Source organism: Hippoglossus stenolepis, chromosome 15 (assembly GCF_022539355.2).
Source record: "Hippoglossus stenolepis isolate QCI-W04-F060 chromosome 15, HSTE1.2, whole genome shotgun sequence".
NCBI classification, from domain to species: domain Eukaryota; kingdom Metazoa; phylum Chordata; class Actinopteri; order Pleuronectiformes; family Pleuronectidae; genus Hippoglossus; species Hippoglossus stenolepis.
The window spans coordinates 4,454,004-4,480,226 of NC_061497.1; the positions used below are offsets into that span (position 1 = coordinate 4,454,004).

At 39.6% G+C, this 26,223-nt stretch overlaps 1 protein-coding gene across 1 annotated transcript; it reads left to right on the forward strand.

Moving 5' to 3' along the window:
* The first annotated feature begins 6,992 nt into the window (after positions 1-6,992).
* c15h21orf91 (chromosome 15 C21orf91 homolog) lies at positions 6,993-24,198 on the forward strand. The gene is made up of 5 exons (XM_035178500.2): positions 6,993-7,120; positions 9,249-9,379; positions 17,996-18,487; positions 19,559-19,621; positions 21,659-24,198. The coding sequence occupies exons 2-5, from the start codon at positions 9,253-9,255 to the stop codon at positions 21,829-21,831; spliced, it is 855 nt and encodes a 284-aa protein (XP_035034391.1). The 5' UTR covers positions 6,993-7,120; positions 9,249-9,252; the 3' UTR covers positions 21,832-24,198.
* Positions 24,199-26,223: the final 2,025 nt, after the last annotated feature.

Here is a 26,223-nt window from a genome sequence, read left to right on the forward strand (position 1 = left end):
TATTTTGTTTGACCTTGTTGATTTTTTCGCAACGTAAATTAAAACTTAATGAACTTAAGTTGTTTTCTTTCCAGACATTTGAGTAGAAGAGTAACATCAAGCGAGGAAGTTTGAGCTAGAAATCTCAAAATATAACCATGATAACAAAATGTTGTTTAAGGCCCAAATATGTAGAAAAGGGTTTTGTGAGATAAAACCTCACACCCAGAAGTTTTAAAGCTGACATAAAAGCTTTGAAAAGTTTGTTCACAGTACACGCCCTTTCCAAGGTAATGTTCAGAAAAGATCCTTTTATCACAGAGCAAATACATGAGCAAACTTCACTGCTCTCAGATAAAAAAAAACTCAAAATGCTATACAGAAAAATTGCTTTGCAACTTTTATCACCAGGTTTTATAGTTTTATATTCCTGTTTTAATTCAGGGAACAAACTCTTTCATCAAGATTTGAGTTCAAGCCTGATACTGAGAGCCACCTCTCCACAATCCTGAACTGTTATTTTTTTCTTCTTCCTTTAATTTCTAAAGTTTCACTTGTCCAAAGTAAGCACAACTTTTCTTCCACCACCTCATGTTGCAGCAGGCTTGTGGGAGAGTGTTTTCTTGTCGTCAGTGTCTCTGCTCCACCTGCATGTGTGCAGGATTTATCGGCCTTGATGTCGACCAGACTTGGCATGTCTGCATCTGCAGCTTCACCTGTTCTGTTATTATCTTTATGTCTCTACTCCAGATCCCACAGAGCGTGCTCAGGTTGGCACAGACCATGGGAACTGCCCCCAAGGGGGATCGCAGGCTCTGAGATGATGGATGAGTGAGAAGGGGCGCTGAAGTTCTACCTACAATTCCAGCCTGTTGGCTAATTCCTCAGACCACTTAAGGTTTTCATCACTTTCTAAAGCCAACGTGCCACCCCTGACGCCTCAAGGGCTCGGCTTCTCGTAACCTGAGAAACGGAGTGCGGGTGGCTGCTGTTGTAATTGTCCTGTTTTTATAGCCAGTGTTTGCTGAGACCCAGAAAATGAGTGGTGAAAAGTATGTAATCTGAGGCCTCTGTTTTGTGTACACAGGCCTCTATCCACGCCTGTTACCTGGTGATCTGTCTCAGCTCTGGCGATGGGGAAGATAATGTGCGCTTGTTGCCCAATCACAGCTTCTATGTCCCTGTCAAGACTGCTGATGTCTTTGAAAGACTGTTGTGTTAGCTTCATGTTCTACAGTTACTCTGAGTATTGTGTGTGAGTTTTTCTTCTCTGGACTACAGCTGTCTTTATTCCTGAGTCATTTAAACCACCAGATTTCAGTCAATCAGATTTTCTGTTTTTTTACTCTGACACAAGAAACACATAAGATGATCTGTACCTACAGTAGAAACAAAAAAAAACAAGATTTTCCTACAGGTTATTTCATGTTCGGTTGGCAGGACAAAAATGACACAAACGAAGCTAAATTTATGACAAATGGGCCAAAGACTAAGTCTTGGGGAACCTCAAAAGAGTTGTTGGTCAATGTTTAGATCAATACATACTCTCATTGTTTGTGCATTATTTACTATTGCAGTTAATGATTCCTCCATCAGTGCCAGGAAGTTCAGAAGTGTTTAGATCTTATAATGTATCAGGTCTTTGACTTGGATCAATGTCTAGATTAATACATATTTTCATTTTATGTGATCATAAGTCTTGTGGCTGTGTAACATCGTGTCATTTTCAGAAATATGGGAATGAGTCCTCTTTTTGACTGAATCTATGGCTCTTTTTGAGAAATATCCATGATATCTCAGCCCACTGTAAACCTGTGGTGTACATGTATCTCTAGAGTTAACCACTGCAATGTACAGACATGAGTCATTTCCTCTACTCCCCTCTCCAGTTCTCTTGAATCAGAGTTCAGCTGGCACCTCACACTGTAAAATGATGGATGAAGTCAGTCCCTACCATCACATGAGTCATAGGCGCTCAGGAGAAGGAAACCAGCCGGGGGGGCCCTGACTCCTTTATGCTGAGGAGGAGCCCAACATGGCATCCCCTCCAGCTCTGAGATGAAGCTCTGATTGTAGTAGTAGTAGTTAGGATCATTTTCATTCCTTAAAAAATGTATATTAGTTTATTTCAGTCAGTAATAGAAAATATAGGTCTGTCAGTTTTCTGGGGGCATATTTGACATTCAAAGATTCAAATATCCATCACAGTCCAGTAAGGTAATATCTTTTGTAATAGGGGATGGCTATGAACTCACTGACTATAAGTGTTGTTAATTTTAACCTCAAACTAAGTCAGCTAGTTTGACAACGAGAAATAATATGTTTTCTAAATCAATCTCAAACTAGGAATTCTTGTTTTCTGGCTTCTCTGTTCCAGTAACATCTACACACAGAGGAGGGAAGTAAATAAGTTCACTGAGGCACTGCACTTCAGAACAGTTCTGAGGTTCCTGGTATTTCACTTGAGTTTTTCCATTTTATGCTCAACTACATTTCAGAAATATTGCAGTTCTTATGGGATACATTTTTAAGGAGTATCTACATAATTGTATACACATTATTCCAGTTATAGTAAAAAGTAGTTAAAAAAAACATTGGTATGATTACATTAAATCTTGTTTTTAGCATTATAACATACACATATTGCAGTTGTAAGCAGACTTAAGTTTATTTTGTAACTGTAACCCATCGTATAATTTGAGCAGCCATAAGTGGATGTTGGTGTACAAACAGACAATAAATGACAATGTAGTAAAAAAACCTACTTTAATATATAAGATTAAAAATAGGTTGCAAGAAACTGGCAACCTGTCCAGGGTGTAGCCAGCCTCAAGTCCACTGTCAGCTGGGATTTGGGCTATGGCTCCTTCTGTGACCCTCAAAGCGATACAGATATGGATGGATGGATGTATGGATGGATGAGTAGATGTATGGATGGATGAATGGGTAGATGGAAGTTCATAAGATGGAGTTGTTGATAATTGTTGAGTACTCTCCATCACTCTCTCCTACAATCTCTTACAAGGGTTGAGCAGTGATGAGGTGTAAACTGTAAGATTATCTTAATCTAAAAAAAGCAATAATTTAACTGACCTAATAACCACTAGAGCTTTCTTCTCAATGTTGCAGCATCAAACATGTTATAAAAAATATCTATATTGGAAAAAACCCTCAGTTTTTATACATTACCAACACAGTCCATTGCTAGACTCAGTGTGGCCGGTTATCTGGACAGATCAGTGATCGATGAGTGTCTCAAAGATTTCTTCCTTCCTTCTTGTCAGACAAGGTGTCTGGTTTCCCCTTTGTTTGATTATGATAGGGCCTTTTCAGTTTGGCTGAGTCATAGCTCACTGCTCCGTCAGGCCAATGACATAGAACAACCACCGAACATTTACAGAGGTGATACAAGGCCCTTATCAAGATTATGAGTATAGTATTAAATACACTGTTAATGGCTCTGAGCTCTAAAATGAAAAATCAAAGTATATATTTCAGAGCAAATGTGTCTTTTTCGTTCCCTAACCCCCTTTACTCATCTCGGTTTCATTTGCAGATGATCTGAAAGCAAAACGAACTGCCACACAGTAACATCTGTTCTCCACTCTGTGACTGGATGTCGAGAGAATCGAGCTCATGCTCATGAGTGCTGTTTTTCTACCCACTCTTTCCTCCCTCTCCCCTGTTGTTAACCTCGCAGAACTTGCTGGACAAGATCTGAGCCTGTGTCTCTCAAGATGTTAGGCAAGCAGCAACATGTGCACGGCCTCGGGGTTAAAATATGTACTCAACATTGACGAAGTAGCCTGTAAGATTTACGTTTAACTGAAGGTGAACATACCATTTGACATGTCACAGAAAGTAGATGATTGAACAGAAATGAAGGGCAGCTAGATTCATTTCATTAAGTAGAGGAAAACATTTGATAGTATTATTATACTGTAGATTTAGAGACGAGTTTACCCAGCCCATAACTGATTACTCATCGCATTTTTTTTTCTAATTGCCCTTTGGTCGAAGTTCATGAAGAGGGAAAAGTAGTTTCCTGACAGTAGTCTCCGTGTTAAGTCTGACAACTAAAACTGGACGTGTTGAGGTTAAAATCCACAGTGAGAGAAAAGAATCTGTACAGCAGAAACAAGCCTCTGTCACCAGACAATAACCAGTGTGTAGAGCCACTGTGTCAACATGTGTCCCTGCTGTTTGTTAATGGAGCAGCTTGGGGACATGTCTGGATTTGTTTTCAGGTGACATCACTCTTGGCAAACTTGATTCCATTCCTTTGAAATCAATTGACGTGATCGCGATTACAAATGAAGGCTGATCTGTAGACGCAACATTGTGTAATATGATGTTGTCCGGGTTTATAGCCACAAGTAAGCACTAGCACTCGAACCGAGGTGTGATTTGTTTGTGAGTTCTGTTGGCAGTATGACTTCTGAATGTCGTTTTACTGCTCAGACGTCCAGACTCCCATTAGCGTATTTATTAGTTAGCACATAGCTGCAAATTCTTTTGATAGCATCTTAATTCTGGCAGCCCGCACACACAAGGCCTCTGTGTAACTGAGCAATTAAAACACACAATGAAAGAGGCTGTACAGCTGCCAAGGCAAAGGGCCTGTCTGGCATATTGTGGACAGGAGGCCTGACAAGCATCTCGGTTTGTGCTCACTGCTCCAGGACGTACAGCAGGCAGATGGAGTGCACAACATTTAGAGTGTGTAGCCTGTGGGGCATCGCAGTATTGTGTAGTTTATTTTCATAGAAGGCTGTACTGTTGTTAGCATGTTGAGGTGGATCCAATGCACAGAGAAAGAGATAATTAATTATCTTTGTGACAAACCTTTAAACAAACAGGTTTATTTTAGGTCTATAATCATTGTTATGAGTCCTTATGTTTATGAAACATTACAGCAGTTTTGGTAGCAGTTGTACTACTGCTCTTTGGCCAGGAGATGGCGCAAAGTCTTTGTAAGTGCTGAGTGTTTGTCCAGGGGATTGTTGTTACCAAGTTACCTACAGCTCTGAGTATTATGATGACAGACCAGATTTAAAAAACAATCATCAGTTGCATTTTTTTTCTTTTTTGTGTAAATTAACAACAAAAAACGTTATTAAAATATGTAAAATCATGAGAGGAGCCATTTCTCTTTGCATGTCCAAACATTCACGAAAAACCGAAAAAGCACAGTTGCAGAATGGTCTTATTGTCTGTTAGACTGCCCTAATACACAACAGCACATGACACAGAACATAAACAATATTCACGGAATAAACACAACTGTATAAAACTGTACCTGACTTGTGAGTAATGACGCCCACAGCCATACCAGAGCTTATGGCTGTGCAATTTACATGACAGTTGCTCAGTGGTTTGCATAAGTTCCACAGTGCCTGACAAAAATGGCCTCACTGTTAAATACTGACAGATTCCTGAATGGAGCTTGTGTGATATGAATGCATACAGATGCTTTTACTTTCAAATAATATTGATGCCCGAATTAGACTGCCTCTCGCTTATCATTAGAATATGTCATTTTTAGTTTATAATACAGGAAATATGACATGTAAAAATAAAAATGTAAAACCTGTGTTCCCTATGTGTTGTCACTTGAGCCAGGAGAGTCAGCATAAATCCTTATTGGATGGATGACAACCTCTGACAATGTCCCACATGTAGTACTGCCTTTGTGAAGTGTATGAACCGCTTTGACGTTTATCTGTGTTAGCATAACAGACCTTTGATGGCCAGTATTTGACAGAGTAACAGATCCCAGAAGGCACAGATAGGCCTGCATCAGGGCCACAAGTGATGAGATCACCGTTTGATTCAGAAATATTGTACAAAAAGATCACAGACATCAGCCGTCATTACCGTTACAAATATTATAGATAGTGTTTTGTTAATGAATAGAATGGTGTGCGATGATGGGGCTGGTGAGTGGGGATGGGGAGCTGCGACCCCACTCCTACAAATACCACTACTGGTAAAAGTAAACTGAACTTGCAAGACTAGTTGTTTAAATAAATGTAGTTATTTTAAGAATTTCTGTTAATCATTTCAAAACTCTTGACCCCCCCTGAGGACATTTTGCTGCTCACAATTATCTTTGGCTTAAGTTATAAATCAATTTATTTTTTGAAGATTTATACAGTTTCTCCAAACACCACCTTACCCGTTGGGGAAAAGGGAGCAATAAACTCCTAGAAGACAAGAAGATCTTCTGCTGGGCTCATTGTCCTCTCAGTGTTTTCTTCAGAGTATAGAATTTGATCATAGAGACACATTTCAGATATTGCATAGACTCATTTTGAGCCAATCAAGTTTTGTTTTGGATCATTTATCTAAAGAATCTAATCAGTTGACACAAATAAAGATGAGTGGAGGGAGACAGACAAGGGAGCATTGTATGATCTTAAATAAGACAAGACCACGGCTATTTCTCAGGAGCTTAATCTAAGAAGTATGAGCAAATCTCACAACGATCCTAAAATGAGCTCAGTTATATATTGGAGAGACAAAGAAGAGAACTTACTTTGAATGTTGATTTCCTCTATTTCTCCTAAACCCATTAATGGCGGTTCCTCTCGGGCTTTCCCGGGAATCCCCCACGTGTGGTTCCAAGTACAACAATGACAGCCGGTGGCTTCATGTGTTATGTAAACCAAAGACAAACTGTTACCGCTGCTTGTTGTGTAGCTATAAATTAATTTAGTTAAACCCAATTAACTTCCCTTTGCTTCTGATGTGGAAATGTTTTGATGACGCCAGGAGGACTTACTTCGGTTTAATGTAGGGGTGGTCACGCGGCTACTAACATCACAAGCGGATTGTTTAACGAAATTAACTAATTAAAACGAAATAATTTAGTGTATTTAAATATAATAAATAACTTGTACTGTTTTCTGTGTCTGATTGGGGGCGGGGTGTTGAACATTTGGACCGCGGCTGGTTGTGCGCACCCCTCAGATGCGGCAGTGGTTCAGTCGGCTGAGCGGCTCACAGCCTCCTGTAGCTTCTCTCCGGACTCACGGGGACGCGCAGCGCTGTGAGCTGTGTGTGCGCCCACCGAGGCGAAGGAGACCCGAGGAGTCCGCGCTGAACGAGAAGCTGTTCCACGGAACTCTCCACCACAAAGGTGAGCTCCGTCAGAAGTGCTGTCCTCAAACATGGTGTTGCGCCGTCCTCCTGTTACACACCTCGGGGTTTATCGGCGTCAAATAACGGTCACGAATCCGCCAGAGCAGTCGGAGGAGGATGCCACTCTCCTGCTAGCTTAACTTCTTGTTAGCAGGCGTTTGTTGACCGGAATACAGTTGAGTAGTTTCTATATTAAAGGCTGCACGCGAACTCGTTAGTTAGCATTAAGTATATGGATGTAGGTGTACTTCAAAGTGCTCACAGGCGAAGCAGCATTCAACAGGCCTGAAGGCATTTGAACTGCGGACAATGAGAAATATACGCAGTGGCGAAGGTTAACTACACTTGTGAATCCAACAGAGGGACGTTTTCCACCCTGTGTTCATTATCACTGGTTATTCCCCTGAGCCACCGTCTAGTTGTTGATAGTATACCCAGCCCCGTGTCATAGTGTCTTTACTCTGATCTCTTAGATAATAACACCCAGTTACGTACAGTTAAAGAACTCCCTCCATTGTTGTGGTTTCATGTTCTCAAAAACATGAGCAGTAGGAAACCTTCCTTTGTTGTCGGTGCCACAGCGGAGCGTGTCAAGGTGTTATGTTTGTGAAACCTAGTTGCACTTAAAAACCCTTTTTTCTTCTTCAACTAACTTTGACCTCTTAAAGTTGGAGGACAGAAATTGTCGACCTTAAATTTCCGATGGAAACAGTGAGGCCTTAGGATACCTAGTTTCACAAATGCAATTGACAGCATTGTAGATGCAGTGTTGCATATTCTGATTCGTGATAGAAAAAGATGAATGATTCAGACTGGACATTGTCATACTGACACTAATATAAGTGTTTACTGGGGGAAGCTACATCTGAGCAGTCTCTGTCAGGTGTGGATGTTAAACAGTTGATCAAATGCTTTTCCTACAGCTGTTTTTTTAAATCGTCATCTAATCAGGCCGTCTCATTGGGATTTTCAATCTCATTTTCAAAAGAGACCCGCAGACATTCAAAATGAGCAAATAAATGCAAAAAATCAAAGAGTTAATAAAAAAAAAAGCAACACAATAGGGAACTAATTACAATAATCATGGAAAATATCAGATAACAAAGATTTAAAATCACCAAGGGATTTAAGTAAGACTGCAGTTGTAATTTTGCAGCTCATTCCATTTAAAAGGGGCCGAATACCTGAACCCAGTTCTGCAAACATTAGTGTGAACATAGGGGAAATCTAAGGTCATGTAGTTACTGGATCGTGTACTGTAGTGACTAGTTTTAAATTAGTGAGAAGAAGTAAGGTGGTTTGGAAGCTTGAAGACTTTTATGAAAGAATAACGCAAGATGACAGTTTCTTCTTGACTGTAAGGATGTTCATCTAATTGAATGATACAGAGAACGACGATGAGTACGAAATTTGTCATAAAATGTAATGCACTGGGATACTCAGGGTTTAACTGCTGATGTGTTGTTGAGGCAGCATGACAATATGGACATTTTAAATGTGAATCCCTTCTGCGTGTTCATGTCATTTTACACAATTCATACACCAATTTTAAATGTGAGTCCAGTCTTGAAATATATTCTAACTGTTTTAAGATATGACTGCAGATTTTTCAATTATTGCTTATAAACTCAGATGATGTCAGATCTTGTTTAAAATCTTGATAGGCTTGTTGCCACAATGATCAGAAGCAGTCTATCCTGTTCAATCTGCATTTAGCTGCTCATGGGGTAATGTATCCATAACATCACTGACTGAAAACATAGAGAGGACACTGACAACTGAATGGTCACAATTGATACCCACAACATCCAAATCTTAATTTGAGCCAGGGACCTCTCTCCCACCTTGTTTCCTGTCTGCCTCTTCTCTGTCTCTCCCTCCAGTTAAGGAGAAAATGTCAAAAATTTAAATAAATCTCTAAAGATGGGACACTGCCATGTCTCATTTACTGTTTTATGTACCAAAGACAGTATGAACCCCTACCCCCAACTGGCACCACCAAAGCTGCATTTTTAATAAGTGTATTTGAAAGTATGACCTAATTAGCAAAGCAGATCTTGGTGGTTGTGTATGCTCATGTTATTTAGCTGTGTTCTCTTTTTCATTGGTTGTTTTTTCCCCTGAAGCACCATGGATGAAGAGCAGCAGTTTGTGAACATCGATCTGAACGATGACAATATCTGCAGCGTCTGCAAGATAGAGACAGAGACGGGGACCTTATCTTTCTGCCATGTCTGCTTTGAACTCAGCATTGAAGGTATGAAACAGCGTCTGGGGTACATGTTGTTCGTTTGCTCACTTGAGTGAAGATAAAAGTGGTGAGGAGGAAAAAAACTTGCTCTTTTTAACTACTGTATGAACGTGCCATGCTTTTAACTCCTGAATATGCACACACACACACACATTCCACATATTCACTGATGTCTGTCTGTTGGGATTCAGAGTTAATATCTGTCTTCACCCCCAGCAGTTCATTACCTTCACATTGAAGCAATATTCAGTGGATAGATCAGTACTGGTATCTGGATCACAGAGTAAATCACATCTGCAAAAACATCCATTTCTTTTTGATCATCACTTCCCATCATGGCAAATGTGCGCTCTCACTGGGAGCTGTAACAGAGCCCAGGAGCCGTTCAGAAGTGTGGATGTCTCAATCGACTGCTGCCTGCAAACACATCTTTTATCCTCTCCTGTACCAACGTAAAACATGTATGTGCAGGGGTAATGGGCCTGTCGGACCAAAGCCCTCGCTGCAGCAGGCCACTGTGATTCGACTGTTTGATGTTCCACTCCAACTCAAGAGCGTGTGTTTGAAGTTTTTCATCTCTTAATTAATGGGTGGCCTATTTGAAGAAGAATGGGAAATCAGAAGGGGCTGGATATGCCTCTTATTCACCACTTGTCTCATAGATATAAAGGCTATTTTCTGTGAGTGTGCATATGTTATTGGTGTATGATTGTGTGAGATCTCCAAGAGGAGTATCTCGTTCGGTTGACAGCAGGAAATAAAAGCACGTGCATGAAAACTCAGGTCTTATTCTATAATGGTTTAAAGGAACTGAGTGGGTGGATATTTTTTTACAACTTTGTTAAGAGTTTTGAGCCCTACTCTCAGTCAGACAAGCATTGTTAGAACAGTGCTTACTAATAAGTTGTATACGTAAGTGCATGCAGGCTCATTAATCCTTATTCAGCTGAAAAACTATCATGTAAATGTTAGAAAGCTGCAGCCTTGGTTTGCTGAGTTGTACATAGAGTATATAAGAAACCTAAATATACCCTCATCCTGCTCATTAAAAACTAACAGCCTCAGTAAAGCATTGATCTGTATAATAATGTATCATGTAGTACGACTTAGTTTGACTTGTTTACACATTGCTTCCCCCAGCAGCCGGATGCTGCACATACAGTTTTCTGGGTCCATGTATAATTTTCCCTTTGCTATATCTTCCTAGTATTGTATTTATATATTCAGTCAAACTTTTGAGGAAAATATTGACATGCCACAAAGGCGGCGGTTGCTCCATTTAATGCTTCAGCCATGATGCTATGTTCAGGTAGGACACAATCAGCTCGTTGGGCATTTACGTAAGTGTTCCCAAAGCTTTTCTCAGACAAGCCTTCATACTGCATCAGTAGAGTCATGTGCTTCTCGGGGTTGACATATCCTATGTGGCAATAAAGTGGAGGTTATGTAACTGTGGGGTCTGGGGGGGGAAAAGAGGGTGCGGGGGTGGTCGCAGACGAGCATGTGTAGCTGATGCGGCTGAGCGTTTCATTTGTGGGAGGGGAGCCTGCTAAGCTGCATGTGCCTACATTAGGCTTGATGAACCTCGGGCCAAGCCGTGTGGCGGCTGACTGCTCATGCAGACTTTATTGCTGCAACACTCATTCAATCTTTGCCATCCTCCATTAAATGAGAAGAGAGAAGCAGTCCAATCACCACACAGGCAGAATACAACAAATATAAAGTGGAAGGATGATCTCCTGTTGCACACAACACAGACACACATAACCTCCCAGTGTCTTTCTGTTCTAAACCATGTCATGCTCTCTCAAAGGTAAACTCCTGCCACTGAATATTCATGGCCTTTGCGCTATGCTGGTTTTGAATATTTATCAGATGCAATTGTGGTAGAATTGCTTCTTGTTTTTTAAACAAGGAGAATATATTGCAATGCACATATTATGGCTGCGTCTTGCATAATGGCCCTTTATCTTTATTTCTGTCTGCATGATTTGAATTTAAACTAAATTATCAAGTAAATAGGTTAAAACTGTCATCACTGATTCTGAATTTTCATGTGTGACCTTGTATGCCTTTGCATTAAAATGGTTCTCTACTGTTTTAGACACATGGCTGAATTAGCCTGTTTTTAATCTAGAGTGTGGAACAAGCTCAAGGTTATCAAGTTGCTATAGTCGAATGCAACTCGATAGTTGCTTTTATTTGACTAGCTCACCACTAATTGCAGTCTTCTTTCAAACTCCACTCTTCCAGTCTGCACACCTGCAAACGCAACCTTAGCTCAACCCTCATGACATCAGGGTGTTTGTCCAAATCTTGCTTCATAGACTCATTTTACACCTGGCATTAACACATGTTTCATATCCAGATTGTATCTAGATGTGATTTTCAATTGATTACATTCATACCTGGTATTAATGTTTCTCCAGTTTCCACATTGATCATTCTGCCCTGCTCATATTACATCTTCATCTTGTTTGTGCAGCTCCACAAAACAGCAGACATAAAGAAAGAGAATAGAAGAAGATGGTTGCCATTTGCGAAGCTTTGTTGTTGTGTTTTCTTGCTTTTCGGTTGGGCTCATCTTCGCTGCACCCACAGGTGTCCTGAATAACAGGAGGTCTGGTGGATTGACAATGCATTTGCATTGACACTTGTGTTCAGTGTTATCACAGTGTGTCCCTGACCACAAATGTACTTTGGTAGATTGAGTCACCATCTGTCCTCAATGCATCTTGGGGGAATTCATGCCTTTACTTATATGTAGCTCTATTGCTCTATAAGACTGCAATCTGATCCCCCAAAACAAATTTTAATGCCAGGACGAGGTGTGATAATTCAACAAAAGTTTTTAGGTAATAATCATGACGAGTAAACTATAGTTCATATTTTGAATTAGTGGAGTGCCTCTTTAAAGTGTCTTTCTTTTTTCGAACCTCTGTTTGTAGGTCTACATGAAGTGGGGATGTTCTAACTTGTCCATTTTTGTGTTGACTGCTTACGCACACTGTGTAGAGTTAGGCAGTTATTGTACATATCTCAACTGAAACACCAACAAGCTCCACTAATAATATAAAATATCCTTCATATATCATAGATTATACTTATGCATGTGCTTGGAGCCAGATATACATGTTGACTGTGTGCAGAGTTGTAGTTTCAGCCCACAGTACCAACAGAAGTAGAAGAGAAGGCTTTTTGAAACCGGATAAACATTCAGGATGTGCAGCCTTTGTTGTCCTTCCAAGTGGTTGTTTCCTGAGGAAACGGCTTTGGCCTGTGTATGTGCTGGTTTCTTCACAAAGCACTAAATACTGTAGAAATGTGCCTGTTTATATATTGCTCAACATCTGCCTAACAGGGGATTTCTCACATTCAGAGCTTGCTTTTCGTTTCTTTTTCTTCCCACACCATCTGAGCTTTGTGCTGGTTATACAGCCTTGAGCGTCAAAACAGTTCAGCAGATAACAAGAGGGCTACTGCAGTCCCACAACTACAGATAAGTCTGTAAAGTAGCTAAGAGAACTTGACCTCCTTTCCAAACAAGGCTTGGGAGTCCAGAAATTGTATCACTAACAAAAATGTGTGTATATGCACATTTATATGCTCTATACTTTCTTTTGTTGGATATATGATTCAAATTAGAGTTGGTCACACATACTACACCTGATGTGCAAAAGTCTTATTAAGGAATTCTTGACCCCCCCCCTTAAAATTAGGTTATTATCTATATATACTCATGTCAGTCAAAACACCAATGAAGTCAGTGTGTTTACAGAAACATATAGTAAACTAGCTGGTACAGTTAGGTTTAGGTCCTGGTCTCTTTGAAGTATTCAAAGCACCAACATTTTATTTTATTATTTATCAATATTAAGTGTCTAATTTCATCAGACTTAAATGTTTGGATGTTGCTACTCAGTGAAGAATAATTTAATATCAGGACTGTAACTGTTAGTGAGCTGGCCTCATTGGATGTGATGAGTTGTGCTTTGTTAAACAAATAAGTGATGTGGAGCTATAGTGAGAAAGTACTGTGACCTTTAGCCTCTCACACGTTCCTCCATTGGTCTTTTGGCCGTCTCCTTGTCAGACAAGACGTGTGCTGAGCGGCACGGTTCAGTAAAACCTCCTTTATCTGTTACGTAATGCAGACTGAATATTTGCTGAGGCTTGATGATGTACTCAGCTGTGTTTGGAGGGAAAAAAACAGAAAGTTCCTACAGCCAGAGACTGGAATGATGCAGTTGCAGCTGATTGTGGTTGCTCTACAGATACTATTGTAAACAGCTCATTCATTGTGAGTGAACTCTCCACCCTGGGATGTATAGAGAGGCCCAATCATGCTGCTGCGTGTGGAAGGCTCGGTAGCTGTTCAATTGAACACAGTCAAATCCCTGAGATTTTCTGTACCTACTGTATGGTCCACACTGCTGAACCCCCCCTGCTTTTTATGTGCAACTTGAACAGCCTCTTTTTCACAGTTGTCAGTCGTCATTAGCCCAGTATATATAAATAAGTAGCCTCATGGAGTTTATTCATTATTGTATTCAGCCTTAAAATAATTTACTTTTTCACTACAGTTTTGTAAAGTTCTACACTAACTCAACTACACAGTCTGAACAACTGAATGTGATATCTGGCCAATGTTAGCCACTAGTTTTCTTACCAGAGTGACATGCAGGGTGGTAATGTCAGACACCAGCCACTGCAGAGGAGAGGAGTATATCTCTGTTACAGTTCAGTTTACCATACCACACATACCTGCCCTGGAGGATACACCAGGGAAGAAAAGTGTGACTTATACATGAATGTTTGCTTTCAATAATGTTAAAATAACGTTGTTCTACCTGGAAAAGGAATGATAACATAGCTGTATTTATAAAATAGTATTTTGTCCAAACACTCAAGCTCATGAAATGCTTTGCAGAATATCAATTATTTTCAAAGTAAGCGCACTAAAACAAGCACATACTGTATATTTGTCAGTTCTAAATTGCAGAATAAATTGTTTTTGTTCACAACAGAGTTATTCATAAATGGCTGGGTAGTTATGCTTGAACTCCATAAAAGATTATTATCATTGTAATTAGAATTATTCATTATGTTTTTCACAATAATTAAGAACAAACACAGTAGTTATCCTATGCTGTCTGTCATTATAAAATGACTGACTTGTTATTCTTTTTGGAATGATTTAGAGAAAGCAAATTAGAGAATGATATTTATATAACAAGCAGACTCTACATGGCTATCAAAGATCGTTGCCTTTTTTTGACAGTATTTTTCTCCTGTGTGTGGTGTACGATTCTCTTTTTCTGATCCAGTTGCTCATTCCTCCTTTTATTATTCTAAACATGTTTCAGAATTGCCTGCAACTGCATGGGTCCATCGACGTTACAGATGTGAGAATTTACTAAATGAATCTCAGGAGTTTTTAATCTGTGTTGGCTGTGTCTCTACTGTGCCAGTGCCGTCAGGTTCTTTTACTTTAACAAAGGAAAACTGAATAGTGTAATTCTTCCAGGCTGTAGCAGATAGTGACTGGTGTGTTGTACTTTTCAACTCTATAAAAAGGCAGCTAATCTGAAGGTTGTGGAGGGTCTGCGGAGTTCAACAGCTGGTTTTGAATTCACTTCTTGCTGAGTTGATCATGTGAGCTTTATGTTAGTGTCCAACTTGGCCCGTGCAGCTGCCAACAACATATTGCTCTAAGCTTTATCATGCTGATCTGTTGGACACCTTACCAGCGATGACCTCTGTCCCACTTGACACTGGTACCATTTCTCAACTGTCAGCTCAAAAGTGTGCAACAAACAGTCCTGACACTCGCATGCTGTTCAGAGCAAAACCACAAGTCTGCAGATAGCCGCACAAGGGATGATAAAAGCATGTTACTTTGTTCACCACACTTTATAGTAAAGCACAGCAGTGTGTGTATTATGATCTGGTACATAAATCAAATTTTAAACTTTAGGCAGAGCTTTTTCCGTGATGGCAAAACCAAGTTGGCAAAGAGGATGTTTGAGTAAAACCTGGAAAACTGTGACCACTAAATAGAGAGCAGGACTAGTTGGAACAGAGAGATGTCTTGTCTCACCCTGTGGATTTGTATGGCGTCCTATTGGGAGAGTTCTCTGTATTGTGTTACCATAAATAATTATCCAACCTAAAAGTCATGAATGTGTCTCTGAGTTATGTTGCTCCTCTAGTTCTGAAGATTTCTGAGCCTGAATTCTCAGATTTCCCTTGGGACTAAAACTTTTTTGTTGGCTGTTCCACACCTTTAAAATATTTAATTTCACCTCAAATAAGAGATTTTACTGATCCTGGTTAGATTTCAGATTTTTAGAAGCATAGTTTGAACATAGCATCAGGAGTATTATTTCTTGTTTCAGTTCATTCAGGCTACTTTTCTCTGGTTTGACTCTCAGGAATATATTAAAAATGTTTCTGTCAGACCTCCACTTGTGTCTATCCTGTGTCTTTGTAAGTTGTATCACTGAATGGCAGGATCCTACTCCTAGTCTCCCTCCTTAGAAAGGGCAGGAGAGAACACGCTCACTGGTTGTCAGCGTTGCTGTGCTCAATGTCTCTCGTTGAGACTGCTGAACAATGTGGATTCACCACCAGTGAATGGTGTGTGTGCCTGCACTTACGTATGTGTGCAGCCATGAAAGGCAGTAGTGCTAAGCTGCTTAGCTGTGAGTGAGGTCTTTGGCTGGCGGTGCACTGCCCTGGTTGTGGGCCAATGATTTTCCTGCTAGGCAAGTGGTAGCCAGTGTGTTTTTTGTGGTGGTCTAAAGACGGAGACTGATCGGATTATAAAACGACTGTTTGATAAGCAGGAAGCTCCTGCAGCTACTAGTAAGGCATTTCATTGGCTATTCATTAGGCAGTATGCACACACAGAAGTCGTACAGCAAAGTTGAACTGAGAACAGACATGACATGCCAAGGCAATTTTTATTATTTAGCTAAAAATAATGAGTTTGCACGAACAGGCTTTACAATCAACATACAGCATCCTCTTTTCTAACACCCCCAATTAGATAAAGGAAATAACTCTTTAACTCTCCCATGAGCAATTTTGTTTTAGTGATGCTTGCAGGAGTAAAGCCAGTGTTTTAATATACTTCCTGCACAGTAAAGAAGAGAGAGCTGCGGTACACAGCAGAAACAGAAAATCTTTACCGATTAATGGTTAAACTTTCCTTTCCTCTTGTCCTATTAATGCAGCATTTACATTCAGAATTATGTTTCGATTTTATTAATATTTTGTCAGAAATTAAGTCTATAATAATCATCATTTTTTCCCCAGTAAATTACTGTTTACACTTTAACCGATTGTTGAATCTTTGAAACTGCAACAAAGAAAATAGTCTAGCATTTGTGTGTTTCCTGTATTTTTCAGGACCTGTCGGCCACAGTTTGTCAAATCAGCTGTTACAGCCCTTCAAAGAAATCAGCAGAACTCCACTTTGTGTGGTGTGTATGTGTGTCGGTAAGCTTAAGTATATCCTGTAGACCACACTAATTGTTAGGCTTTGTGTATGTACTGTGGTCAGGTGGTGTTGGGTGGGTGACGTTAGGACCAGACCATGTTGTCTTCTTGTAATGTGCTGAAAGAGGCGTTTGAGGTAAACCTACCTAAGTGAGCTCTTATATCTAGATGAACAGCGGTGACTAATCTCCTCACCTCAGGTTCCAACATGTACGTCCGTCTGATGAGAAATGTCTGCTGTGAAACCTAAACCCCTGTTCAGCACACTCTCACTTCAGTCCCATTGGCTGTCTGTCATACACACTTTTTACTCTCATCCTCTTTTCACCTTCAGTTTCCCTTTTGTTTATCAAGCTCTGACCCACTTTAGCTTGTTTTAATTTTGGTCCACTTGCTCTGTGTTCATTTTGTCTGTCCAGGCTAAATTGGTAACAGTGTGACCAGTTTTGACTGGATCCAGGAAGCCTCTCGACTTCCAAGGAATGTCATCATAATTATATAACATCAGCCCAAGTACTGAAGATGCTTTTTCAGTTTCCCATTTTAAATGAGAAGGGTTGTTTTGTTTTTGGGACCAAGGTTCATCCTCTGTTGAATTGGGAATACTTGTACCCTGTGTCTGTGCTTACAGTAGATAAACAAAAGACAAAGTGGACACTTTTTTACAAACTGTGTTAATTATATATTATGTTGTTTGAGTTGTACAGGTTAGTTAGAAATGATTGTAATTGAAATAAATGTGAACAGAGACAACTCTGTGCACCTTCTCCCCTTGTTGCTCAGTAAAAATATGATTTATGTGTTTGTGTTGAGACTGGGATGATGTATTATCCACCCACTGTCTCAACACTACTGGCTAATCCACTCCACACTAAGCAGCTTTCACAGAGAGATTGCGATAAGTCAATCTGCCAGTTTTATTGAGCTTTCATTCTAATTTACATTTATTTGCTGTGGCAAGATCAATTGGTCAGCTGTTGAGATCACTGCTTAATTTTCTGTCATCTATTTTAGGTACTTTTATGTGGATTAGGAATCCTGGATCTTTGTGTCCACTGTATGTTTGCTCTTATGCCTTTGACAATATTGACGTACTGCTTTTTGTCTGTGTGAATGCAGGTGTCTGCTCTGCCACCTTGTTACATTCAAAGTCCCTGCGTGGCCACAGAGACTGCTTTGAGAAATGTCATCTCATCGCCAACCAGAAGCTGTCACGTTCCAAGGTCTCCCGAAGTGCCTACGAGGGCATGAAGCTGGCCCTCAGCCAGAAACTGAACCGCATCATCCAGTACGCCCAGAACAAAGACTCTGTCTCCTCCAACGGCCTCAGCAGACGAGGGACCAAGCTTCTTTGTTACAGCCAGCAGAGTGACTGTAAGCTGCTGCCACAGTCAGATGCCCAGGTCCCCCGCTACACGCCTTGCTGGGACATGGGCAAAGCAACGGGGCTGCCTGATTACACCATGGGGATGTTGGAGTGCCACACAGTGGAGGAGCTTGGGCTCCTACAGGAGTCACAACCTAAGGTTTGGACCAGCGACGGCAGGAGAGGCCAGCATGGGCGCAACCCGCCATCAGGAGGGGGCCACCAGGGCCCGCGCAGAGCTGAACGTGAGCACATTTAAGATGAATTGTCTTTTCGCTTGATAGGGACAGTGAAGACGGACAGAAACCAGTGGTTGGATATAGGAAGAAACTAAAGCAGGTGCTAAAGCTGTTTGGTTGTTAAGATGGGTTGAGACTGTTAAGTGAAAATTAGTTAAGAAAAAAGGAAACTTTAAACACATTACAAACTATTCACAAACTTTTAACATGCCCCTAATATTTCAATATATATTGTATATATTGACCCTGGATCATAACAGTAGTTGAACATTATGATGTTCTGGACCTTTGCTTGAGCAAATTTTCTCTATCTGAACCTCTCTGAATTTTAATTGAAAATCCCTGGTATGCACAATACAAGCACAGAAATGGATAAATACTCTGTCTGATCTCTCCTGAGATTTCTAAAGCCTGAGAGCAGTTGCTCATTAAAAGGCAGCAGACAAAACAGTTACACAACACCAGGAGATACATTTTACCTGGTCTATCCTTTATCTTCCTTTTGTGGTATCTCCAGAGAGAAGCAAATTTTCCTATAACCTTGAGATATGTCCTTGGCTGTCTCATGTCTCATCACTACTAAAGCTGCTTAGGACTACAGATCCTGCAGGAATGTGAGAGAGCCTTCCAAACTATACTTGTAAATTCTTTGCTTTCAAAATAAAAGATGACAGGCATCTCACAGGTATGCAGTTTGCATTAATTTGTGTGTAAATCTACTTTAGCTCGTCATAAACCAACAGCGCTCACTGCTCTGAATATCTTAAACCTGCACATATACATGAGTAAATCATTTTAGATGTTTGATGATTATGTAATCATCAGGTTTCCTATTGCTTTGTTAATAGCTGGTTAGAGTCAGTGCCAGTCTGTGATGATGCTGTTCTGCTCGTAAACAGCTTGAAATGCTCTTGCAGCTCCTCCGTGTAATAACACATTTCTTGACATTGCTTAAAATATAAAGTAACAATAATAAAGTAACTTGTGGCTAAATCGTCACTATACAGTCTTTACCTCTCATAGAAATCATTTTTTTTACCTCTCATACAAATACATTTTTTTCTCCCCTTCTTCTAGTGATCAAAATGAGTGTAGACGAGCTCCATCAGCTGAATTCCCAGCTACTGATGCAGATTCAAAGTAAGTGAAGTATACTGGCATTCATCACACAGTCTTAACGAGTCCAACACGTTCAAATATCAATATTCTCAATTAAAAAAAATGTAATTGCCGTGTTCTGTAAGTCTCATCTCTATTAAATCTCCAAATGAAAGCTGCATTAGTGAAGAGTGTTTTGACTCACCGCACACAGTCTGAGTGTGAGCTCACAGATTCAGAACATCAGACTCCATAATGCAGGGACAAATTCACACTGGAAGTCTTCTGGTCAACACATTATGTCCTTCCATGTGATCAGCTGTGTTGAATCGTGCACTCTGCTTGCTCATGCACACCCTACCTGCCTGCTGACTCTATTATTCATCAGGCAAGCCCATTGTTTGCTACTAGGGCTGGAAAAACGTAATCGACATCATCTATTAGGTATATACGTGATTTGCGCAACGTTAGTCGACGCGTCGTAGGGAAGGCGGCTGCGCCTGATCAAGCATGGATCCATCTGAAGAGCAAGCTGAAGCAGAACAAATCGCCCATGATCATCTAAAGCGTAGGTCACCAATATGCGTACCGCGGTCTGGAGCTGGACCCAGACGCCATTCTATACGGACTCAGATCTAATTTTAGATTTTGACGGAGCGTTTCTATTTTTAACCTGCGCAACTTTTATCACATTTACAGTAGTCTTATTTTAACCTGTGCTGCTTTTCACGTCTTTACGGTAGAAAATCCTGGCAGCTGACGGTAGAGTTTACTTCTCTCACTGAGAGAAAGTGGGAAGAAAGATAAAAGTTAAAGCTGTTGAGTTCTTAATATTTGTTTAGATTGTTTATATGTGTAATGTAGTTATATATTAAGGAAAAGAAGAAATTCCTGTTCCTGTTAAAAAGTTCAGTGTAACTTCAGTTCAAAGTTTCAGCGAAATTGCACTAATTTTACCCTAAGAAGATTTTTTGATAGACTGCTAAACTTGAATTTACACAGTGTTGATATTCCTCCAGAAAGTAACTTGAATTTTACTTTGGTTTTCATTTTTGTTTGTTTGTTTGTTTGACTGCTTAATGTAGATTGATATATTCATTCTACTTTAATGGAACAAATTTTATTTTGGAGAGATTTGTATGGGACTGTAAAAGGCAGAATAGCCGTTCTGACTGGGCTATTTTTTGTTGTGGAATAAGGACTTGCAGTGCATACTTTGTTATCGTCATATTTGTATTTAAGAGAAGATGATTAAATAAATATAAATGAAAAAAGTTCTAAATTAAAAAAAATTATATTAATCGAGTAATAAAAATAATCGTTAGATTAATTGAAAAAAATGTATTGTTATGTTGGTCGATTAAACGAAAAAGCAATTGTTAGATTAAACGATAAAAGAATAATTGATAGGTGCTGCCCTATACAACAACATACAACAGCTATGCTAGAAACATTTTATTTTATCAACAGAAGTTTTATTTTTATCTCACTAAGGTCCTGGGTAGCTCATGTACTATTTCCATCATGGAATGTCGTTCTGAGAGGGTTGGCACACGACGTCCCAGTCATTTGAGTCTTTCAGTGTGAGTGATCAGATGAGTCAAATGGTCATTCTGGCCAGTATCAAGAGAGACATCAGATCAGTGTCTACTGGGTGCCTGGTCTGCAACATTCTTATTCAGCCTTCAGGAGATGTCAGTCTCACATATTTTTATTACTTTAGTCAGAACATATGGGGAGGTTGTTTCTCATTAAACATAATTTAGTGTGGGCCAGACAAGCCCAAGATTGTACTTGTTATACTGGTAGTTTTTCCATGACCATAACCTTGTATAAATTAGACCTTGAGTAAAGCTGTCAGATTTATTTTTTTCTTTTTTGTGTATGAGCGCTCTGTTCCTGTCGTGTTGTCTTTGCCCTCTGCTCCTTCAGTAATCACTAGTATTGATTTTTCTTTGTCATGTTTGTTTCTCTTATGTGTGTCTCCAGTTCGTACCATTTGTTTGGCTGTGTATAAGTTGACCTTATGTGAGAAGGAAAATGCTGAATCCCATTTTCTGCCTCTCTGTCTCCCCACAGAGGTCTTCGAGGAGCTGACTGTGGCCGTGCAACAGAAAGACTCGCTGGCGTCAGAGCTGCATGTGCGGCACATTGCCATCGAGCAGCTCTTTAAGAACTGTGCCAAACTGCCCTGGCTGCAAATTAGCAGAGCCGGTGTCAAGGCCAGCAGCAGCAGCGGCCCCGTGGAGTGAGGTGGAAAACATGATACTTGTATTTCTGCTGCTGGGCGGAAGCTGACAGACGCGTCAGCATGCTGGTTGCAGTGAGGCTGGAAATTCCTTTATGTATACTGAGTGACTGCTATGACACTTTGGTGACACTGAGCTGTGAGCTCTGCATTCGAGCAACATTAAGGGATGGGTTGACAAGGCCTATGTTTTCATGGTTGCAGTGATGATACAAGGATTAATGGTGGGGTGTTTGTTGCTGGACTTGCAGCTGAACATCACCTAACTAAGAGTACCTTTGATGTATGTTGACACCAGGTGGGGCTCAGAGTCCTGGCTACAGCACATGATCAGAAAATGTCCTTACATGGTCTTTAAAGAATAACTTTCAAGGATTTTATCTTTTCAAACAAAAAAAAGGTTTGTCTACATAATTTTACATTGACATTTTATGTTGGTTTTACTTTATTTTGATAAGTTGGATGTCAACCATTTCAGTTTTCATTTAATGTCAGCACTGTGAAACACTCCTTCAAATGTTATCTGGTGGCTTTCTGCAGAAGTAGCCGGTCAGAAGTGAGCTACAGTATTTTGTAACGAGGCGTGGGTGAATACTTGAAGCACATTAGGTTGATGGTTTCCATCACATTAACCATCAGCCACTGCCAGCTGTAGTGTTTAATTCCTAGTCTTTTGTAAAGCAAAATTTAGCAATATCATGGCTGAAAACATGAGTTCTCTTCCAACTGCCAAAGTTGTCATGATAGTTTATTAAAAGTGGTCCTCTGAAATGTTATATAGATCAGGTAGGTTGGTAGAGAACTTCATCTGCTGGAGAAAATGCTCATGATTATACATAAGAAAGATGAAATGTCTTTCTTTTGAATTATAGAAGTATTCTAAAAAAAAAATGCAACACAGAAATGTCAGCAACTCAAATCAAGTAACATTGGAAAAGAGCAGGAATAAGACAACACCCAAAAGTACCCTAAAGCATCAGTGCAACAAAAACAGATCAGAGTCATATTAACTTGACTAGCTGAGCAGGTTTCTGACTGTGGGGTTTTCAATATTTTGGGAGTGTCTATGAACTAATAATGTCAAGCAGCACATAGAAATATCAGTTAACATACCCTCCCCACATCTCAAAGATAGGAGGTATTTTTTTTTTATCAAACCTATTATTGCTGGTGATATTTACTTGACATTTAGTGCAGAGCTGCTTGTTGTCTGTGGTATAGCTGTTAAGCACAAGTCATGTCTGGCTTTACACTGAAAAAGCACTAGTGAAAGAGGAAGCTATTGAGAGAGAGAAACCCAGCTGACAAACCAAAGTCTGTATTTGTGGTGTTTCGCGTGTGAATTTTAAGCTTTGAATAATTGATCATATTATAAGAGAAAGATGCAATACCAAACTGTGTGATAATGAACTGTAGGTTTTAGTCTAAAAGGTGTGGATGTGGAACCGATTTGTTCTCACGTACACAATGTGTGCATTTTATGATTTGATTTATTAATCTTGTTGAGTATTTTCATATTCAGTGTTCTCATTTGTTGCCCTCTCTCCTACATTGAAGGAATCCCAGCTGAGGTCACAGCAATACAGAAAGGACAGTTTGGTCTCCTGTGCCTCCGCAAGTCTATTATTTTTTAACAAAAGGGGACACAAAAGGACGTAGGGATGGTTTTAACAACCTGAAGTTCTGCTTACAGTAGTTTATTATTCAGGAATCCTATGCAAGAAAGACACAAGTAAATCAGAAGCCTTATTAAGTAGAAACTATGATAAAGACTATTGGTTATCTGAGTTTTCCTCAGAGGAGGTCAGAGCTACCGGTGTATAATAAGCTGGAGGTAAAACAAGATTTTAAACAGGTTGATAATTAGAAGAACTCAGCTATGTCAGTATATCTCTTTGCGCTCTCTTTGTAAGAGATTAAATGTATTTGAGCCCTTTAGGGTTTCAAGTTAAACATTTTTGCTCCATTTTAAATTTCAGTTTTGGTTTTACTTTGATAGCTGTTGTAATTGGTGTGTTTGAGAAGTCTTCAGTTGTGTGTTTTCGGTTTGTGCTTTGAATATGAATGCTGTGTGTTTTCTTTTTTACTGTGGAAACATGCCTGGGCCTGTGCCTCTGTTTTTTCATGATCTTTTACTGGAAATGTAAAAATACCTGTCTGACTTTCACCTCCTTCTTTTTGGACTCACTTGACTTTTTTTGATCTTTTGTTTTTCTAATGTTGAACAAGGCTTTTTTAATTTGTGTTGTGTGATGTTTTATATTCTATTTATTGTGTGTGTGTTCTTGGACATTACACAGGCTGTGTGATTTGTGCTTAAGCGACTTTGTATTTTTTGTAAAGATATTCCAATAAAATGAAATTATTTTTACGACATGCTCAGATATGATGGTATTTTCCAAATAGTGGAATGGAAAAAGAAAGATTGCTACTTCCGCACACGGATTCCTGGCAAAAAATGCGAATCCCAACCCATGCCGAAGTGTCCTTGGGCAAGATGCCGAACCCCAAAAACGTCCCCTAATGGATGCTAATTTTATGTATGTAATGTAATTTAATACACAGTATTTAAGATCCAATGTTCACTAAGATGGAATATAATGTACACAGATCAGCCACATTGTGTGGTATTGGCCCCACACAGCCATGTATACTTAAGGATCTAAGTGAAATTATTACTATAATTACTGACAACAGTTTCAACATAAAATGACTGCAGACATTCAGGAAAGTTATCATTATCATTTCTTCTGATAATGACTCCAAGGTTGACCTCAAAGGGTTTTTTTTACAATAGAAATTTCATTGATGATGGCGTTTGCTTGCTGTACTGTGGCATAGAGGTTGAGTGCCTCCCTGTGGTCAAAAAGGGTTTACAAGTTTAACAGCAAATGATCCTGTGGTTATGTTGTGTGGTAAACTAATGGATGTGGTAAGGGTTTTAAGAACAATACAAGGCTAAACTTCACATGGATTAAACAGCTTTTGACATAATCTCCTGAGAAAATTAAATAGCAGCATTATGACTTTAAAAAATTAGAAATTTTATAGAATGGTGTAGATATGAGTACAAAAGCAACAAGATATTATAATGTTTGTTTTCGATGAATTATAGTTAGAAAGGCGGCACCCAGCTGACAATTTCCCACAGTAACCAAAAGTTAAACTAGTTAATTTATTACGTGAATGGCATAGCCTTCGATATAACCATCCCACAACCGTTACACTAATGCATAACAACAATTACTATATTGAGATGAGTTTGTGATAAAATGAATCAACGGGTGCAACCATTTCTTTAATCTTTATTACATGTTCGAGTCCAACAATCCTTTTCAAAATACATCATTGACAAAATGACAAGACAAACTAAATACATGCAACAAGCTATAAAGGCAATAAAGAAGAATACAAAAACTTAACATGTTTGTACCTATTTAGGGCCCGAGCACCGAACAGTAGGAGACAGTGGGAGGCTCTATTGAAATTGTAAGGATTTTTTTTTTTTTTTCAGGCAAATGAATTGGCTTTTGGAGGGCTTTAACATGCTCAAATCGTTACCAAAGTTTGCAGAAAATTAGAAAGTGGTGAAAATGTACGTATTCTGGAGTAATTTTAAATGGGCATGGCAAAATGGCTCAACAGCTCAACCCCCCGCGCCCCCTGGAACGCGTTCACATTGACCGATCTTCACAAAAATTGATACACAGGCGTATCATGACCAGACAAACAAAAAAGTCTGAGGTGCAATTTGAAAAACGCAACAGGAAGCCCGCCATTTTGCATTTAGTGGCCATTTTGGCCATTTTTCACATTTTTACTTTGACGAACTTGTCCCAGGGCTTTCATCAGATCAATTTCAAATTGAGATGAGTGTCATCTAAACAAGATGGAGATAAAAACTACCTCAAAGATCGATTTTTCGTCACACGGTGTGACCGTGGCGCATGGCGTGGCATCAAGGTTTGATTACACGCCATCAAAACACGAGGTTCTGTATCTCGGACATACATGGACCATGAATCCTTTGATGCTGATAATGCAGGAGTGGAGTTGTTTGTTGACGGCTGAGCATCAAAGGCTACAACCAAAAACAAAGGAAGCTGGACTTCAAACCTGTCTCAGAGCAGTGGCAGCTGCTGAGAAGGCTGTGATATATGATGTTGTGATATGTGATGTTGTGATATATGATGATGATGGCTTTACTGGTGCCATATGCTTGGCCCTATTGTATTTCGAAGGATTTGTATTTCCCTTTTGGGGCTTTTTCAGGGCCTAGCCATGCTCAAATTCTCACCAAAGCATGTGCTCGGGCCCATTATTATTATTATTATTATAATAATATTTTGTTATTATTATTATTTAATTTTTTCAGGCAAATGAATTGGCTTTTAGA

What these genes read in the sequence shown, in the direction of transcription:
- c15h21orf91 (XM_035178500.2), top strand. Translation starts at nt 9,253, where the DNA reads ATGGATGAAGAGCAGCAGTTTGTGAACATCGATCTGAACGATGACAAT. An exon ending in CTTTGAACTCAGCATTGAAG is followed by an intron (nt 9,380 to 17,995) that starts GTATGAAACAGC and finishes GTGTGAATGCAG; the next exon opens with GTGTCTGCTCTGCCACCTTG. An exon ending in GGGCCCGCGCAGAGCTGAAC is followed by an intron (nt 18,488 to 19,558) that starts GTGAGCACATTT and finishes CCCTTCTTCTAG; the next exon opens with TGATCAAAATGAGTGTAGAC.